Below are 19,637 nucleotides of genomic sequence, written 5' to 3' on the forward strand. Positions count from 1 at the left end.
TTCAAAGACAGAAAGTGTTCCACCAATTGTTTGCAGTTCTAGGTGCAGGATGGAGTGAGCCTGGGTCATTTAGATATTGTGAGTGGAAGTAGCTGGAGGTCATGTAGTCCAAACTCCTGTGCAAAACAGGCCCAGCTAGAGCAGGCTCACACAACCTAGCTCAGATCTATAGATCTCCAAGGATAGGGATTTCACACAAGCCTTAATCTTATAACTACTTTTCACTTTTTCCTTCCTGGTTGGAATTTCCCATGTTCCAAGTTGTGGCTGTTGACTCTTGTCCTGCCCCTGTATGTGTCTCAGAAGAGCTTGGTTCTATCCCTTCCCATGAATGAAGTAACTGCAGACAGCAGCAACATCTCTCTTCAGCTTTCTGTTATGGGTGAACAAACCCAGTTCTCTCCTCCATCTGTCCTGCTTGCCCTCTGCTTGACTTGCTCCAGTATGTCACTGCCTTTCTTGTACTGGTGAACACGAAATTGGATGTGGTATTCCTGATCTGCTCTGACAGATGTGGGAGGTATGAGCCAGAGGGTCAGAACCATCTGATTTGCTGGCTCCAGAGGCTGCTATTGCAGCCTAGCCTTTGCAAGGGTGTGCTAGCTCATGTTCAACTTCTGCAATGCTGTTCCCCAAACTGTAGTGTTGCTTCAGAGGCTGCATGTGTTATTGCACATAAACTTAGTAAACTGCCCCTCAAGGTTAAGGGGTGCTGGCAATGTTAATGCCATCCCTGCATCTCTGGCTTGAGAAAGGAAGAAGTACCCACTTGCACAGGCGTGAGACCACAGCTGCATCACTAGAGGGCGATGGAACAGGAAGGTAGTTAAGGCCTCTGTGGCTGCACTGAATGCAGTACCAGCTGGAATGGGATGCCATTTTATTGTGGCTAGAAGTGGCTGCTGACTAAATTCCTTTTAGCTTAGCTCTGGCAATTGGATATCACTGTCCTAGGATGCCCTTTCTAACTGCTTGCAGGGCAAAGAAGGTGAACCTTCTTCCTGCTTATGAAGTAAGCTAATCTCCTCATGTAGGAGCAGCAAAGGCTACAACAGCAAGAGGCAGATTTTTCTAGGTGAAGCATGCAGTTAAAAATGACTGTATAAGCAGGAATGAGTAACAAAATAGCTGTATGAGGGAGATACTGCATCTCTCTTCAGAGATCCAAGCACCACTGCTCAGAAGATGGTAATAGTTCCTAACCTCTCTGCAGCAGTGACCTTCTCTGGCTTCAGGCTAGGGGACACTCACCCCTTACACATGTGGAATTCAGGTGACCTGTGCTGGACTCCTGGCATTCTTCTGGCAGGAAACTTACCCTTATAGTGTGTATCATGGTAATCAATGATCTAGAAACTTGGAACTTGAGTTGAGCCCTAATGTTAAACTGACTTTGGTATGAACAAAGCACCAGGCTGAGGACTAAACTATGGCTTTATTTTCCATAGTAGATTATGTAAAACCTGCAGTTGTTTCACAGCACCTTGTTATAGCTGGCACTCTCCCTTCAGTTTTGAGGGCTTTATACATTCATTGATTGCAAAAAGCCTTTTCCTTTAATTCTAGAGGAGTGGTGACACCAACTTCAACCTCTTTGCTCCTCAGCTAGACCAGCTTGGTAAGTGGTGTTGCATAAACAATAGTCAGGCACTCAGTTAATCAAATCAAACTTTATTCCTGTGAATTCCTATATCAACATATAAAGTTCTGAGCTGAACCACTGATACATGTGTACAGCTTAAGCAGCTCTGAATGGAAAAATTACTGCTTACATAAACTTCAAAAGGTAAACTCTCAAAACGCATGTCTATTTCAGCCACCAGCTTTTTGCTGTAGGTTCAGTTCTAAATATCCTGCTTCTCTTGAAGCTTCAACTTTAGTATTAAAAACTGCAACCATCAGCTTTAAAAAATGAAAGCAAAGACAAATCTAAGAAATAGATTGAAGTATTCCACTGATGTGGAGTCAGTCCTCACCTTTTCATAACTATTAGAAACATATACAAATGCACTATTTCTCTTGGGTAGACAAGAGAAAAGAAGGGGAAGACTAACAACTCTTAAAGCCTCACCCTTGTACCTGAATTATTTAAATGTTTGGCATAGATTCCTTTCAAAGTACTGATGATGCACAGTATTACTGCCTGTAGTGTACTGGTCAATCAAGGTAAATGGTGCAACAGACACTGAAGATTCTTCAGCTGTGATCTGCTTGTAACTGCTTTTTATCATGGGTGTATGAAAGGGAGATGAACAGTTTGTGTTGTATGTCAAGGCTAGGGGAAGCAAGAAGAGTTTGTGGAACTGCAACAACCACCTTTCATCAAAGAGGCTGTAACAGTGCAGGGGAGTAGCCAGTTTAAGTGCACACTGGCTACACTGCAAGAGGCAGCAGGTATTGAGATGCTTTCATCTATGCCTAAAGCTTTCTCCTGTTTCTGGGGTCTGAAATGGAAGCTGCAACATGCAAAACTGAGCTGTTACAGTTGTGACTGTTGTCAGTCACTCACAGCTTGTGGTTGCTGTGACAAGTTGCTAATTGCTATGTAACTCTGATTGTGGTGGGTAAAAGAGCTCTACTAACCCCAGAGGGCAGCTTGTCTGTGCCTTCCACAAGGGTGGGTTGTCACTTACAGCATGCAGACAATGTCCCTCTACAACTCCAGGCCTGAGTCATGAATTGTGTTGCTCTGCTTTGCCTTCTCCCAGGACAGGCAGTAGCTGCTTCTTACAAGGCAGAGCATGCTTGTATAAAGAACATCCCACTTCAAGAATAAAAGTGGCATCTAGAAATAGGTGTTATTGCATCATTTTGGGTAATACTGACTAACTGCATATTTAATCAAGTAACATGACCAAGCAGCCCTGCCTTCCAGGCCTGAAGGTGATATGAACTATTCAGTCATATGAGCTTTTTCCACTCAGCTGAAGAGAGACAGCAAGTGGCAGGACTCCAGCCCCAGTAAGTGTGTGCTACACCATGGAGACCCTGGTGTCAGTTGCCTTTAAGAACTCAGTTCTGGCTTTTTGCTCCTCTTCAGCTGCTTCTCCTTCAAGCACATGGACTCATTCATGTCAAGGTGACCCAAACAGGAGCCTGCACAAAGTTACAATTCTGTGCTCTGAGCCAGCAGCTATTTCCAGCAGTCTCCCTTACATTAACTGTTTAATTCAGTGGTGTTTAGTATACTCCAGCACTTCTTGGAAGGATTTAGAAAATAATAAAGTGCTGCCACCCACTGCTGCATAGACTCCTTAAACCCAGTAACTATATGTTTTTATCTCAAACACAGGCCTATCTCAGCTCTAAGTCATACAAGGTAGGGGGTGAACACTTCTGACTTTTATAAGCCCATTCACTGGGACAGAGTACACAAGTCAGACACCAATTGCCATGAACTTGGAAAGTCAGAAGGGAGCTGGAGAACACAGGTGTAGCTGAGGGATGTGCATAAGTCATACTCAGCAAGATTAGACAGGACTGGTTACTTGCTAGCAACAACTGGGAAAGTTTACCACCACAGAACAGATTTTAAAACAGTGCTTTGCCTTAAATAAATTACAGCTTACTGCTGCATGTTACATTACACCCAACAGGTCAACATCACTCTTTTTAGCACCATTACAGGTCAGGAAAATACATTTATGACATGCAATGTACCTAGTGCAGAATCTGCAAGGTGGAGACAGTTCTGCCGGTCCATTTCAAGCAGCATGTACACATCTCTATAAAATCATCTGAATTTAAAAGAGTACAAATCCTAAACTGAAGTTGAGGTCCTAAAATTAGGTCACTGATTTGGCCCTGCTCAGACAATGATGTGATCTACAGGTTTTTGATCCTTTATTTAAGTGATCCTTAAACAACCTTTTGTTCTCCATCTGCTAGAAGGTATCAGTAACAATCTATTTGTTTCATCATAAGTTTCCGGCTGTACTCATAGGCAAGGAACAGTGCCCCATTGGCCAGGAATGCTCGGATCATAGTTGGCTTTAGTCCAGAATACAAGGCAAGTACACCTGGAAATGAAATCAGAGGCAGTTAGCAATTTATTAAAATGCCCATCTGCATCAACCACCGTGCTTCTACCTTTGAAGGATACTGAAGTAATGCTTCTGCTTAGAGGGGCACGCACACACAGAGAGCTGAATTCACTGGTGTAGCTACTAACCACAGTGTTGCTGGATATTGATACAGAATGAGTATCTAGAGTTGTAACATGAGTTTAGCCATTTAAGTGCTTATGTTAGAAGCTTATCTCAGTCTTCAGAAGGCTACCTTGATCACCCGAGGATACAGTTCACAGCAGCTCCATCACAGCTGGCAAGGGGACAGGAAGAACAGCAGGACTATGTTGGAGCTGTGCCCCAAGACAGACTCCTGCTCTGATGAGTATCTTCCCTAGTAACAGGGCCAGGATTCATATCTGCTGCCATGTACATTCTTACACCATCTTCTGAAGTGCCTGGTGGAGGCCTTTTCCAGAGATGAGACACTGAGATAGATGCCCCAAATTGCCAGGCTAGATAGGACTGATTTATCAAACAGCCCCCAGTCAGCCATATATTAACTTCTAGAGGTGAAGAAGAATTCTGTACTGAACTTAACCGGTTCCTTCAATTTTCATGTGTAGGTTTGGTCATGGGTAATGGAGCTCATTCCTTTATCTGCTTTTAATGCATACTGAGCTTTTGTTAGCTTTAAGTGAATTGTCTCCTGAATCAAGAGGCATGGCAGATGCAGTAGGTCTCAACTTCTAGATTCCAAGCTTTCCAGACTACATGGAGCATCAATATTTCTGTTTGTTAGAAAGAGTTATTGTCTGTCTCTAACACATTATCGGTGGACTAGATTTCTTAAGCAATTTTTGGTATTGGAGGGTATAGATTTCAATCTGTAGCCCTACAGATTCAGTTGATATGCTGCATACTCACCTTCAGTTCTCACAACAGTTACAAATGTTCCCATAAAGCCCGCCTGTTTTCCAGCCATTGAAAGAACCTGAATTCTAGATTTGACACAGTCCACAGGATACACAGCAATCCACAGACAGCTGCCTCCAAAACCTCCACTTAGTAGCAAAGGAATGGGACCTAAAAGTTAAGAAATAATCTTTTATACACACCACAAAATATTCACCAACATAAATAGCACATTATTTCATCTACAGAAGTCAAAGAGAACACAGAGGAACCTGCTTATGACAAAAATGCAGTTTCTGCTCCCCGACAAACCTTTAAGTTAATTTTAAGCCACTGGTAAGTTGCAAGTCTAACCAGAAGCTCAAAGGTTATAAGGAGTGCCTCTTGGATTATTGGCCATGCTAAAAAAACGTAACTCGGAATTCTGTTTTGACTGTATTAACTAAATTAACTCCACTCCTTTCACACTTGTAATCACTTTCCAGTGCTAATTATGAAATGGTTCAGAGTAACATCACATGGTGTCACTAATCATCTATAGAAATTTATTTGGTACAGTGAAGTTATTTTGTGATCAGTCATTTTTCATGATGCAACCTCAATTTGTGTTTCAGATCAGATGTTTATAAACATTTTACAACAACAAAGACCAGAATGCATGCAGCTGAAATCCTAACTCCCAGCAAGACAAAGTATAATTGTGCAGTCTTTCGAGAGGGGACAAGCAATCTTTATTCTAGCATCTCCTCATTTTTTTCATGTCTTATTTTCAATCTCGGTGTTCTCTTACTATCATTGTAATGACAACTAATGATCAGCATACATTTCAGCATACACTTGAACATACAGTTCAAGAGAATACAGCTAAAGACGTCAAAATCACTCTGAACAGCTGCTGAAATGAAATAGTTCAGAGTTGCATTATACTGTAGAGTCATATTTAAGTAGTTTTGTAATATTATTGTTAGCTCACTGTATTTATTCTCCATCTACAATACATCCTGCTCCATTGGAAAGTGGTCACTTCAATGATTCATTACTATATATACACAAAATGCAGACCGCCATATTCTGTATGTCCAGTTTCCTTTGTTTTACATGTATTTTACAATGGCTGTGCATTATTAGCATATCTCCATCCCTTACATCCCCCATGACAGCATGCTAGAATCCACCTGGAAAAAGGGGCACCGTACCTAATTCATCTTTTGATCTCCCAGAGGCAAAGAACGTCCGGCTCAGTTCATATCCCCCAAAGAAGAAGAAATAGCCTGGGACTTCCCGCAGCAAAGTGCTTGACAGGCCACGGTAAAATCCAAGGGGACCATCCTTTTGAATGACACCCTTCACTACTGACCAAACTGTACTGATAGAGAGGTTGATCCAGTTAGTGATGCTTAATAGCCAAATAATAAGAAGGTTACAATAAGCAATTGCAGCTACAATCAAGGGTTAGATCCGTTGTGTAGACAACAGGACTCAAGTAAGACTTAGAACAAGATCCTGCCAGGAGCTCCCCCTCACCGGCAGCCAGCTTTACTAGTGCCTGGAAGATCAGGCTGCGACCCTCCCAGCCACAACTCGTCTCTGGTTAACAGTGCACTACAAATGTGACACTAAGCCCATACAGAATTAAAAATAATAAATACACATAAAAGGGTTTCAGAGATACTGGGCAGGGTGTATACTTACTTGTGTCCCTGGATTATCTTTCCTGACAACTGCATTTCATGCATGGCCTGCAGCCGGCACTTCACCAGCTCCGTGGGACAGAGGACAAGGGTGGCAAAGGCAGAGGCAAAGGAGCCTGCAGCAGCGTTCTGCAGATCACTGCAAGAGAGAAACTGCAGAAACTGTATTTGGGCACTGACCTCCAGTGCAGTGGAGCCACTGTACTAGCAATCAGCTTCCTGAACCTGTACTCTAAATATCAAGAAAAACTGACAGACAGTCTTGGGGGAAAGAGCCTCAAAGGAAAAGGGCGGTTACTTGAACTAGGGAGATTAAAAACCTAGCTCATCCCATCTTCATATACAACTCAAATACATCCTTTTGACACTTGAGAAGATATATTGCGACCTTTACCCTTCTTGCTATACTTTAGTGTTTGCAGCAGAATAAACACTATCAAATCTTCCTCTTCCTGGCTTTTATAAAAATTTCTGTAGACTTGTTCTACTGGGCAACTTTTGGATACTAGTTACTTCCTCAAAGAGAACAGGAGCAATAATCACCTCACATAGACGTCAGTGTTCTCAAATTCACCTTACCAGTATTAATACAGGTTTTCAGTGGAAGATGCTAGAAATCTGAAACCAAGGCACAATGGACTGCTGTAATCTTTCTGTGGATGTGCTGCCATGAATGCAACCATGGGAATCTGAGATAGCGCAGAACAAACATAAACCACACCACTGAACAGGACATCACTGTAATCTGCATTGACTCACAGGGATTTACTTTGCGGTGGTATTACACATACCACAAAGTCTGGGCTGCTAAACTGCCAGGACCCAAAAGGCTGGTACCCCAGGATTGTACTGCTTTATGATACACTTTAAACAGGCTCCTACAGTCACTGGTGTGTTGGACAGGAATGGCACAATAACACAGAACAAGTGGAATTTCTCTCTTCTTTCAGAGCCTGGGTAGTCAGCACAGCGGAGACCGACCTCACCACTGCACAGAAATTCTTTCCATACAAGGGAGATGTTTGCCCTGTGCCCAGCAGTTTTATACACCTGTAGTATCAGAGATTAAAGCTACAACTCTTCACCTTACAGAAGCATCATGGAACTAAAGTTGTGACATGAAGCAAAGTTTGTGACATATTCAGATATGGCAGTGACAAGAACTGTCAAAGAGGAAGAAATCACTAACTGGCTGCAGAGCAGCAACTGAGTAATATGCAGTAAATAAATGGCAACATTGATTGCACAGCCCTCTTGCAGCACACAAAGCTTGGCTTACCAGGGATCTGAGATGCAACCCAATAAAGCTCAAGACAGAGCAAGGCAGAGTTCAAAATATAGTATGTGTCTGAGCCCTACAGTCATTAAGCTATGAGCTAGAGCAAGGCAATAAGGTTATACATTAGGATAAGAAAATACGGAAGAAGTGCCTTAAAACTATGCACTGAAGGGTGCACAGGATCCTTTCTCCTTAAAGGGAGAAAAACACCAGATGCTATCAGACTTGAAAAGAATTCTGAAACATACATAAAGGACTAGATTTAACCATAATTCAGATCTTTTCTACTTTTGCCTGTTGATGTTTAATTCTACATACAAAAATTCAACTACACCCACTGTTTAGGCTTTGGTCTTTACTATGCAGAAGTGATAAGCCTTGAATCCTGCTCAAGTTCCCTCTCAACTCAAAATGCCTAATTCGGTATCTTTTCCTGGGTCGGAGAGTTTTGATCACACAGCACAGGAGCAAGAATCCTCTGCTCTTACACTGCTGCTTCTTCTATAAAAGGCAGTTATCTTGTTTTGCAAAGAAAATAACCTGCTGAAGATGACTAGTCACGTACTGCCAAAGTCAAACTGAGGTGAACAAGGATAATAGTTCTCTCAGTTTAGACTTTGGCACAGAATGAAATCAGTTTGGTTGGACTAAATGGACATTTAAAGACAAATGGAATTTAGCACTTGTCTTTCCATTTGGTTGTCTCAGTTTAGACTTTAGCATGGAATGAAATCAGTTTGATTGGCCTAAATGGATGTTAAAAGATAAATGGAATTTAGCATTTCTCTCTCCATTTGTTTTCTTTTTGACTCGTGCATTAGTAGCATGTATTCCTTTAACTGGAAGAAGTGTTGTTTTGTAACTGTCCTTGTAACTGTTTTGCAAGGCTTCACACACTGACCAGGATATCCCTAAACACTGCCAGGCTAGGCAAGTGTATTTCCAAGCCATTTAAAGGTATTACTGAAAAGGTAACTTAGAGCAAAACCAAACTACTATAGCTGGTTTTGAGAAATCTCAAACACTATAAAATAATGAAAAAGTGACAAGCAATTGCTTAGATATGGGTAAGACAAATGGTCAGGTTGACCTCAGTTTGTGACTTTATGCATTTTCGTCTTCAGGCTAAGGCAGTATGACAGTTTTGAAACAGCAGAGGCAATTAAGGTAATTACAGTTCTTTACTTGTCACGTCTGGAGGATAGCTATCTCATCAGGGTTTCTTCCCTCCCCTACAGCACACTACACAGGCTTCTCGACTCTTCCACAATGAGAATAGGTGGAGACGTCCTGGACAGACCACCTGTACTCAGGGCACCGCTGCAGACCATGTCAATACAATTCTCTCATACATGCACCTCAGAAGATGCTCCCACAATGATCCAAATGAAGAGACCAAGGGAGCAGCACCCAGGGAGAAATCTTTCAAGTAAACTTAAATCCTTTAGTGTTTTGTCCTAGTACAGCCATGCAGTCACACTATTTGCTCTTCAATCAACAATGAATTAAACAGCCATCCTAGATCTGAAAAGTACCAGTACCTGACCAAGGAAAGAAGGGTAAGATGTCAGAGGCACTTGCTATTGCTACATATTCAAATTACATTCCCATTCTGTATCCTACTCCAAAGATGTGGAGTAGTACACCTATGTATACTGCTTGAAAGTTTCCTGCGCTACCTCCCCTACATACACCCTAAACATGCTGTCTCAGTCACTTGAAGAGATGATCCCAGGACCTCTGCAAGTCTGTGGTCTGCCTCCCAGGAGGATCACAAAAGATGCTCAAGAAACGAAGCGTGCTGTTGGTAGGCCTTCCTCCTACATTTTAGTGGGTAGAAAAAGATAAGGGGTCTGTAAGCTGAGCAAGCAGAAAATCCTGATCTAAGAAAGCAATAAAAGAGGAGGAAAAAATTCTGTCTCAGCTGAGAGGTCTCAACTGCCAGAAAACAGTGAAAGAGAATGCAAGTAGAGAGCAATTAATCTAAGTTTCTTCATTAGTTCATATTCCCTCATAGCAGGCCTCAGTCTTAAGATACAGCACATGTTAACATGTGACAGCAGAACACCTCACGTAATGCCACAGGGCACAGAGTAATGGACAGAGGTCTACAAAGCCCCAGGTGGAACAGAGACACAGTAGCTAAGGACCAACTGCCTCTTCCAGTTACAGAATTAATGATTATCACCTGCAGAATTCCCTGCCAAAGTATACTGCAGATACAAGGAACTTACAAGAATTTGAGGGGAGACTGGACAAGTGCTTCAAAAGAGATCCAAAGTCACTGACTGGATCACACCAGGTTCAAGAAATCCTCTGAACTAAGAATGCAGCCTGGCAGAGAACACTCTCTCTTCTTTCTCATTCCTTAGGCAACCACTTAATGCCAGTACGGTAGACAACACCCTGCGCAAAACTAGACCCTCCGTCTAACCACCATTACATTCAAGCTTTTGAAACTTAAATAAATTTAAAAAGCAAGGCAATATTAGAAAAGTGTCCTTTCCCCTTAAATAGGCCTCCCTGTAAGAGGAACCATTACTTCCCCTGCAAAATCAGAACAACCTAGATATCAAGGGAATACCAACTTTCAGGTGTTGCAATGCTCACTCCCTTTGGTAAGATGTTCCAGGTCTTGAATATTCCAGTTAAGTTGTGATTATCTAAACCAGCCAGCTGCAGTGACAAGTAGATGGCTCTGTTGTAGTTAGACACCATATCCTAGCACAAACATCTATATTCCAAAATTTACTACACTGCATACTGGCAGAGGGGGGCCTGGGACATCAGTTGCACCATGACAATACAGTATTTGCAAGTAGCAGTTGCATGACTTCTTATTTATTTATTTTAAAATACAAAACAAATTTCTATTACTAACCTGAGCTTTGTTTTCCTGTCTACGCCAACAATTCTTCTCACAATTTGTTGGCAAAATCCATAGCACATGAACAGAACGGAGTTCTCCGCGATGTTGGCTACAAGCGCTGGTGTGGTTCCCTTGTAGAAGCCTCGAAACCCCACTTGCTTATAGGTTTTCACAAAACAGTCAACAATTCCTTTGTACATGTCAGGGAACGTCTGCATCTTCACCTTTGCGGTGTCAAAGGGCTGGCCAGTCACCACACATGCTGTCCCACCTAAGCAAGCAGTGGAAGTTAAAAGGGTGGCTGAAGGTTATCACAACTGAAACACCTATACACAAACAGCACTATTAGGAAAATCACGTAGAAAGCAAAGATGAAAGAATTCTCCACAGGAAGACAACTGAGCTGATTTTAGCAAAATGGCATCAATTGTCAGTGGTGAATTTAGTTACCTGAAGAAAAAAAATAATGCATAAAAGCAGTAGCAGCTTCATTCTCATTAAACATTTCTTCACCTTACTAAAAGCAAGCATCTAAATGAATCGGTTCACATATGTAAACAGGTACTGAATTAGAGGTATTGTTCTGCAATCAAGTCACTTATGTTAATGAGTTAAGCAACGTTTTCCCTTGCTCATTAATGCAATGGTTCAGAAGCCATCTCATTTTACATTCCAACAATAACAAAAAACTGAAAGATTTGTAATCAAGTGAGACAAAGATTCCCCAAGGACAAGAGGAATACTGCTGAGAGAGTGCTAAAACTGATGATGCATTACAAATTGATAACAAAAGTCTCAAGCTCTTTACTTCAAAACTCCAGATGATTCTTATTTACATTTACTCCCACATACTGGAAGAAAGTGTCCAGGATGAGCTGAAAAAGGGCAAAAGGGCAAAGTTTCTCAATGTGTTATCTTTTCCAAACTGAACTGCAAGGTCAATACCCTGATGGAAATCTCACAGATTTTCAATGTCATCAATAACCACTTTGCTTGCCCACAGCACAGTGTTCTTCCACAAGATCTAACTCAATTCAGTAGTCTGCAGAAAGAGCAAACGTCACACTTTTTCAGTAAGAAATACCAGCGTACACGACAGCAAACTATTAGGAGCCAATACCTAACAGGAAGCATATGATAGGTGTACCTTGTATAAACTTTATGGTTTCGCTTTTTTAGCAAGAGAGAAGAATCGCCCTAAAACAGAAGCTGATCTTTAACCAAAGCACAGTTGACATGCATATACCTTAAAGAGGGCAAGTTGACAAGATGTTTTCAGCTATGAAACTGAAATAATTATCTGTAAATGCAGATAATGTAAAGAAACTGAAATAGAAACAAATGTGTGAATCCAATTAAGATTACTTATTTTTCTTCTAAGTAGGGAGTAGAAGAGTAAGCAAGTGTTTGTTTAACCAGGGTGATTTTCAATTGCCTTTACTCTTTGCAAACACATTTGTTTTACATTGTTGTTGCTCCTCTGCAAAGAGGTACTTTAGGTCTTTAAGAGGAACTCAAGATCCTAGCTCCCATAAAACCTTATTCTCAACCAGCTGGATCATTAAAAGCTTCAGAGGAAATCATGCAAGGAAGCATGAAGAGCTTCTTGATCTGGGAGGGATAACCAAGGAGAGAAGTAGCTGGCTCAGACCAGTAACATCCATGTAAGCCTCAGATGAAAAGCAGAGCTGGAAAGGCTCAGCCAATGCTACTTGCAGGCAAGTCAGGTAGATATTAGTCTACAGGACAAATGCTAGGTTCCCGTGTAAAGGTAGACCTAAAACATCCACATGTAGTAAAATAATGGCTGTTGGAAGAAGCCCAAGAAAACCAGGAATGGTGTTGGGAATGCAAAGCTGAAAAATTGGGAGCTGACTGTGAATGGGTGTTCCAAAGAGAGAAAGGGCTCTCCTTACACTGTCACTGGAGGTGGCACAAGAAGCCCAGTAAACTACAGCAATGAACTTTGTAAGCCTCAAGGTAAAGACCAAGTGTCCCAGTTAATATCTAAAATATCAAAGAAAAAAATAATTCTTCCAAGCCAGCAGTAAAGAGTCTAAAACAACAACAACAAAGACAGAACAAACCAGCAAAACAAAAGTCAACCCTGCTTGAACGTTTAGACAAACGTGGTCCTAATAATAACATGGGAACAGTGGGGAAGAGAGTCCTACTGAATCAAAGACATCATTAGCTGTTGCTCAGATCCTAGGCAAAGGACTATGACCCACAGGGAGCTAAATGACTTATTTATCCTTGTTCAGAATTTACTTGCCCCAATATGTCATTACTTATCAGCTAGTCAAGACTGTATCTGGAGAGGAAGGTAAAACCAGGTTATGCATTTGCTGGAGGAACTAGCTGTTTGCCTAGTTAAATACACTTTCTAAAGGGTGCAGAAACATAGGTAACACAGAAACGAGTGCTACCAATGAACATAGGCAATACAAAGCAAGGATGTGGAAAGTATGGAAAATAAATACTAGAGAAACAGTAAAACTATCTGTTACAACAGAAGTAGCAAAGAACAAGAACAATGATTTAGGATTACTGAAGTCACATTGAAAAAAGTCTGAATTCCTTCATCTTATCTGAAGGAAGGAGAACTATACGAGAGAAGAAAACAGCATGATTAGTTCAAGATCATCTAAGCTCTACTGCCAAAAACCAGGCAAAGCTCAAGTGCGTGCCCCATTAGCCTGAATGTGGGCATGGAACAGTATCACCAAGCAATGGACTTCTAAGCCAATGCAAGTTTCCAGCTCTCGTAGTAGCCAAGATGAGACACACCAGGCTTCAACTCAGAAAGATGACTTCCTAAGCCAGAGTGCTCCACTGTCCTGGATGTTAACAGCAGCATCCCTGAGCTGAAGTACCAGAAAGGAAAGCAATCACACCTCCCATTTAAGCACCTGAGAACACCCGCAAAACCATCAAGAACTGCACAGATATTAAGTTGCCACTTTAGGAAACAGAGCAGATATAACAGCTATTCTTTGCTGAGGACCCAAAAACCAAGGAGAACGAACAAACTAACAGAAATGTATTTTTTCTGAGGCAATGAAGGAATAATAGCAGAAACACTTCTCTTCCCTTGCAGGGAAAGAGGGTGTTGTGTAGTCAATAACATATTTTGCAAAGGCTAAGAAAGCAGGTATTCACTGGGCAAAACAGGGTGGCAGATGAAATGCTTTATGAAGGTGCCATGTCAGATTCATGTTATCTGTCACCCCTTGCTTTTTTACTACACTACGGTTAACTCCACTCTGACAAATGACTACCCTTGAATACACTTAACACCATTAATACTGTCATATTCACAGCATTAACACCGTCATAAAAGGACTGACTAATAGCTACTGTACGGGAAAGAAAAAACATGAAATTGTTTAAACTGCTTACAACAGTACATTAGACAAATCTTTCCTTCCACCTTTTCTGTATAAACATTGTCAGCTTAGAAACGTCAGAAAGACCCCTTTTCCCTGGTAGAGTTGAAAACCGATTCATCCCTCAGCCATAAACATTACCAACACAGTAATGTCAGCGAGACAATGCAACTGTTTCCACATTTGTGACTGTCACAACTGGTCCAGCAAAACTTTACAGCACAGACTAGACCAAAGTGGAAGTTAGTTAAGTGAATTCATCATCATCAGTCCTACTACTGAGCTTCCCAGCTTTTAAAGATTCACACCGGGATGTTGTCTGAGCCAATAACCCTTCAGATAGGCTGCTTCAATTAGAGAGGGTTCCTGTGACAAAAGCAGCACCGCAATCGCTCACACACTGTTTGAGTTCATTCCAAAACTCAACTTGTGACTGATTCTTAAACTCATGTAAGCATGACAACTAACACCAAAACTTAAATCTCCTTCAGGAAAATTATTAGTCTGAAATAGGGGTTACACCTTCACTGTTTGGCAGGGGTTTCACCAGGGAGGAGCAATAGCGATGCAGTTAGAACACTGGCTGAGGTCAGCTGCTTCACCTCCATATCCTTAAAATACAGAAGGCAAGGCTTTTTATAGCAACGGGAAACTGCTTTTACATTTGTCAAAGCTATTAAAACTGTCCCTCAGAAGTTTTGTGCAATTAAGTTCTCTCCAGCATTACCTGCAGCTCCTGCTGTGAGGTCAATAGCAGCCTGAATAGCAGAGTTGATCCTCATGCTTCACACTTGTTTATCCGTTCCTTCAGAATGAAGTCTCCTGTTTTCTGGCAGGTGTCGATATACTTGTCTCCTGAGGGAAGAGAAAGGTGAAGCATACACAATTTACAACAATAACTCTGACAGGCAAAAGCATCACACAAATTCTTTCACTTCCACTCTTCCATTTAGCTTGTTCTAAACCATTTAGAGACAGAAAATGCTTGTCCCCAGGACTGAGAGGCAGCATATTTATATTTTGACTGACTAGTTTTGCCGCATCAGACAAGTCCTCTGGAGTATAACCACCTAGCTTCAGATCACTTGGGCTTTCCAGCTTCTAGTCTCCCTGGGTCTCTCAAATGAAAGTGAAGAGTACCTCCAGGGAACAGCGTTGAGCATTACCTTTCTATTGACTATAGTCTCCACCAGGAGACTAGAAGCATAGTCTCCACCAGGTGCCTAAGGCTAGCTGGCAGGAATATCCCCCCCCCCCATCTCAGCTCCCCACCTATAAAACAAAACAGACAATTGTTCTTGTCATGGTGAACAGCAGCTAAGAAAACTGTATTCATGATGATACAAGCACATTAGATATTTCTATGTGGCCCACAGAAGATATGAGTAGAAAAGGAATGAATATGAACATCTAGTTGTGTCTGGCTGTCATGTTCCCAGTGCAAGTCCCCATACACCAGCATATTATAAATAAGAATTACACCTCATCTCTCAGGAAGGCAGCTGGAAAGCAGAAATACAAAGGTGACACTTTCAAATAAAACATTCAAATGAATTAAGTTCTCAAGTTTGCAGCAAGGTGATTTCACTGGGCAAGCAGTTAAAACAAGCTTGCCTATTTGGAGTAAGACCACTGAGCCAAAGAGCTCCCACTGTTTCAGAACCATGTCACTGAGCTAGACACTTGGCCAGCAGTGCTGCCAAAAAAGTTGCATGAGTCTTATTAAAAAACCCCACACAAACACACACATGAATCAGCCCTTCAGTGACCGTTAAGCTTGTCTTCAGGCAGAATACATCAGTAAACAGAACGTTTTTCACTCTTCTACCTACTGTAATGCTTCTTTTGAAGCCTGTTGTCTCCCAAAATATACTCTGGAGTAATATGAATGGGAAACATAATTTCTAGTAGGCTACATTGAAAGAATAATTAAAAACCCCACAGTGTATGAACCACATCCTTTTTACAACTTTTACTTTACAAGCACAGACACTTGCATACAAGCAAGGCTTTAAGAAAGCCTGTCTCTAAACAGATTTATTATTCCTGAAGCTTAAAAAAACCCAGTAGGCCAAATACTGTCACTCAGTAACTTCATGTGTCCAATCTGTTTCACATGTGTTGCAGGAATCTGAACGTAATGGGGTGTAGAAAAATAGTCACTACTCTTGTAATAAATGACACTAATACATGCTATTTCCAAATTGTGGCTACAGATTTGAACTGCTTCACTACTGACAGCATAGTATACTAGGTGTTATTTCAAAACAGAGGCTCAAAGACCAAGTTACACTTCATTATCCTATACACCTCATTAGCGTTCACACAGCACTCTGCAGTTTTGCTTCTCATTTAGAGGAAGAAAAGAATGATACGTCAGCAAGACAGCCTCTGAATGAAGGGAATTACTAGAGAGCAACAATTGCCTGCCTTCAGTAAAATGCACGCTGCTTGCATCATGCTGAGTGCTTACCAACTTGTGCCAGTCCCCAAGGGGAGCACATGCCAAATCACTCACAGATACCCACTGAAAGCTTGGCAGCAGAAGGAGAAACAGAGATGCCTATAAAAATACAGAAGCTTTAAGAGCCAAGGAAGCTTAATCTCCTGATCCATAAGAGCACATTGCCACTTTCAGAAGATTTAAGACGTAGTCAAAACTACACTGGTATTATGCACGTACATACCTTCCCTCCTATTTTTTTCCTATTTGTAACAACAGTAGCAGATGAAAAACTGCTTATAGATATAGCAAGGCAACAACTCTGTTACTTCCAAAGTGAATGCAAGCCTCAAACCTGGAAACACAGAAGCATTACTGCAACAGGTCCCACACAGTCCTCCACCTGCAGCCCCACGTTATTCTCTGCTGATGCGTTCTCCAAATACTACGTAAATACACCCAGGAGGTAGCACTGCTCCTTGCAAGAGCCCGCAAGGGCAGGCCGTAACTCCGCTTCCCAAGGTCACAGCAGGCGGGCGCGGGCAGCAGCAGAGCAGCACGGGGCTCACCGCGGCAGGCTGCCACACGTGCTCACGGCCGGTGCACAGACGGACTCTGCCGGCCAGGCCGCCAGCTCCAGGGCGGGCAAAGCCCAGGGGCGGCTTTCCTCGGGAGAGGCAGGCTCAGGCTGCAGTCGCGCTAACCCCTGTTCCCAGAACACCCACCCATTTGGAGCAGGAAAGCCTCGGCCTGCGTTTGGCGGGGCGGCGCGGGGCGATGGCAGAGGCCTGCCGGCGCAGGAGGCCGCCTACCCCCGCACCGCCCCCGGCCCCGGCCCGACGCCTCTCCCGGGCGGCCGCACGCAGCTTCCCGAGGGGCCGCGCACCGCTGAGCCCCGAGGCCGCGGCGCACACCGAGCCCGCCCGCCAGGCCCACAGGCCGCGGGGCAGCCCGCCTCCCGCCCGGGGACCCCTCCGCTCCGCTTCGCGCCGAGCCACGGCCGGCCCGGCCCGCTCCGCCCATCCGCCCGGCGCCAGCACTCACCGCAGCACCGCGCCCGTCCGGGCGGCCCTGCCGCCCGCCGCCGCAGCCGCTATATAGGCGGCTGAGGGAGGCGGCGCGCCCCTCCCGCGGCCCCGGGGCAGACGTGGGCCGGGGAGGCGCTGGGCGGGCGGCGGGGCCGGGCCGGGCGGCGGCCCGCGGTACCCCCGGTGGCGAGAGGCGGTTCCGGGCGGGCGGGGAAACGCCCAGCGGCCGGCGTGGCTGCGGGCGGGGGGTCGGGGACAGGGCTTCGGGGTCCCCGCAAGTGCCGGCCGCAGCCTGCGGCCTGGCAGGGGCCGCGGGCGCCGTGTGCGGCGGCGGGGCGGAGCGGGGCGGCGGAGCCCCTGGCCGAGGCGGCCCCGAGGGCCCTGCCCGGCGCTCGGGCTCGCTGCGTGGCCCGGCCCGCGGGGGTGTGGACGCGGTAGCGGCTGTGAGGGCTGCTGCGGCCCTGGGGCTGGGCCCTGGGGCTGCTGCTGCTCGGGTCGAATAGCACATCATCCTCGTTTTTTCCCCAAAACCCCCTGTGGCTGTGTTTAAGCTTACCGAGCAGGATTTAACCGAATTTATGAATTAGAACCACAATATCTTTTTGTTTTGGTGGGGTGGGTTTTTTTGTTTTTAAAGAAGGATTTATTTAGGAATTAAGTACCCTGAAATAACTATAGTGTGTGCCTACGGGGGAACCACAGCAGAGCTGCCGTACCTCCCAACACAGGTATTGATCCAGCAGCCACAGTCTGACTAGAGCTTTTTTTTTTTTGCCTCCTGCTAGTTTGCAGTATTTGACACATTTTTTCAATGTCATTCAAGCAATGCAGGAGAAGGAAAATTAACCTGTGGCCATCTGTCGTGGTTTAGCCCCAGTGCTTAGTTGCCGGCTGGGACTAAACCACGACACCATCTCTTTGTATTACATGCCTGAATAACAGTTATGTCAAACAAAAATGACAACTCCCCCTTCCCTAAAATACGAAATTCCCCATTGAGTTTCACATATGTGTTAGAGGACTAAGCCATACAGCTTTGGAGCTATTTTATACTTAAAAAAATACAGAGACAGCAGTCTAAAATCTTATATCTAAAGGTATAAAGTTATACCTGACATCTTGGATACTGACTAAAATAAAAAGGGTTTTCTTCTGCCTGTTTAGATGAATTGAATAGTCAAATAATTGTGTAGATACAAAATAAGAGGTGTTCTTGTTCAGACGTCTGCTAAAAACTCTAGCTTTACTTGCACATAAAAGACAGTGACCTGTAGCACGTTAATGTGCTACAAAGTGGACATGGACAGATATTGCAATTGTAAGCAATCCGTAAGCAATTTGCTGCAGATCAACGAGTGACTTCTGCTAAGCTGAGACGTCTCTTTTGTGGTCCTAACTTTTCGGCACTATGAAGTGGAATATGGTGGCTTAAACCACCATGCTGAGGGTTAATACCACTTTCCTCAGCTGAAACTGTGCAAAACTCCTTTTTTTTTTTTTTTCTTCTTCTTTGGAGTAGGACTTAATAGAGTGCTTGCAATAAGGCTCTTCAGAAGCAATGCCCATGTGAAAGCAGTAGGACACTGTACAGCCTGTGGAAAGGTAAACGAGTATTATCTATAATGTATATCAGTGAACAGTGATACTCAAGATATTCTGCCAGACCAGGCCGTTTTTCTGGGAAGTGCCGTACACTTGTAATCCCTGCTGAGCTGCACGTGTTTGGGTGCATTGGGACATGCAGACTTACATATTTGAGCTCAGATCCATGGTGTTTTCCCCAAAATAAAACTGACCATTCCTACTTTCAAAGCGCAAACCAAGGAAAAAGCATTATAAACACCAGAAAGTTAAATGTACATTTTTTCCTGTCACTTTTAATTAATTGTAGGCTTCGGATACGGCTGATTTTTCTAGGTGGTTATTTTCTTGAAACATTCCTTTTAAATGATTTGGGGCTATTCTTCAAAATATGGCAATTGTTAAGGAAGAGCAGGCTAAGTTATAAATGGTTTT

At 43.4% G+C, this 19,637-nt stretch overlaps 1 protein-coding gene across 5 annotated transcripts; it reads right to left on the reverse strand.

Annotated features, from left to right (window-relative positions):
* Nucleotides 1-3,830: 3,830 nt before the first annotated feature.
* Nucleotides 3,831-18,002, reverse strand: SLC25A15 (solute carrier family 25 member 15). Of its 5 annotated transcripts, none has more exons than XM_072850298.1 (8): nucleotides 17,638-18,002; nucleotides 16,838-16,948; nucleotides 14,878-15,005; nucleotides 10,774-11,032; nucleotides 6,615-6,752; nucleotides 6,119-6,288; nucleotides 4,935-5,093; nucleotides 3,831-4,019 (listed from the first exon to the last, which is right to left on the reverse strand). In XM_072850298.1, the coding sequence occupies exons 3-8, from the start codon at nucleotides 14,930-14,932 to the stop codon at nucleotides 3,895-3,897; spliced, it is 906 nt and encodes a 301-aa protein (XP_072706399.1). In that variant the 5' UTR covers nucleotides 14,933-15,005; nucleotides 16,838-16,948; nucleotides 17,638-18,002; the 3' UTR covers nucleotides 3,831-3,894. The 5 variants fall into 5 exon arrangements, with proteins under 5 accessions (XP_072706399.1, XP_072706401.1, XP_072706397.1 ...); XM_072850300.1 differs by lacking the exon at nucleotides 17,638-18,002 and adding an exon at nucleotides 17,319-17,579; XM_072850296.1 differs by lacking the exon at nucleotides 16,838-16,948.
* Between the last annotated feature and the right edge of the window lie 1,635 nt (nucleotides 18,003-19,637).

The sequence above is a fragment of the Ciconia boyciana genome, chromosome 1 (assembly GCF_034638445.1).
Source record: "Ciconia boyciana chromosome 1, ASM3463844v1, whole genome shotgun sequence".
Classification (NCBI taxonomy): Eukaryota; Metazoa; Chordata; class Aves; order Ciconiiformes; family Ciconiidae; genus Ciconia; species Ciconia boyciana.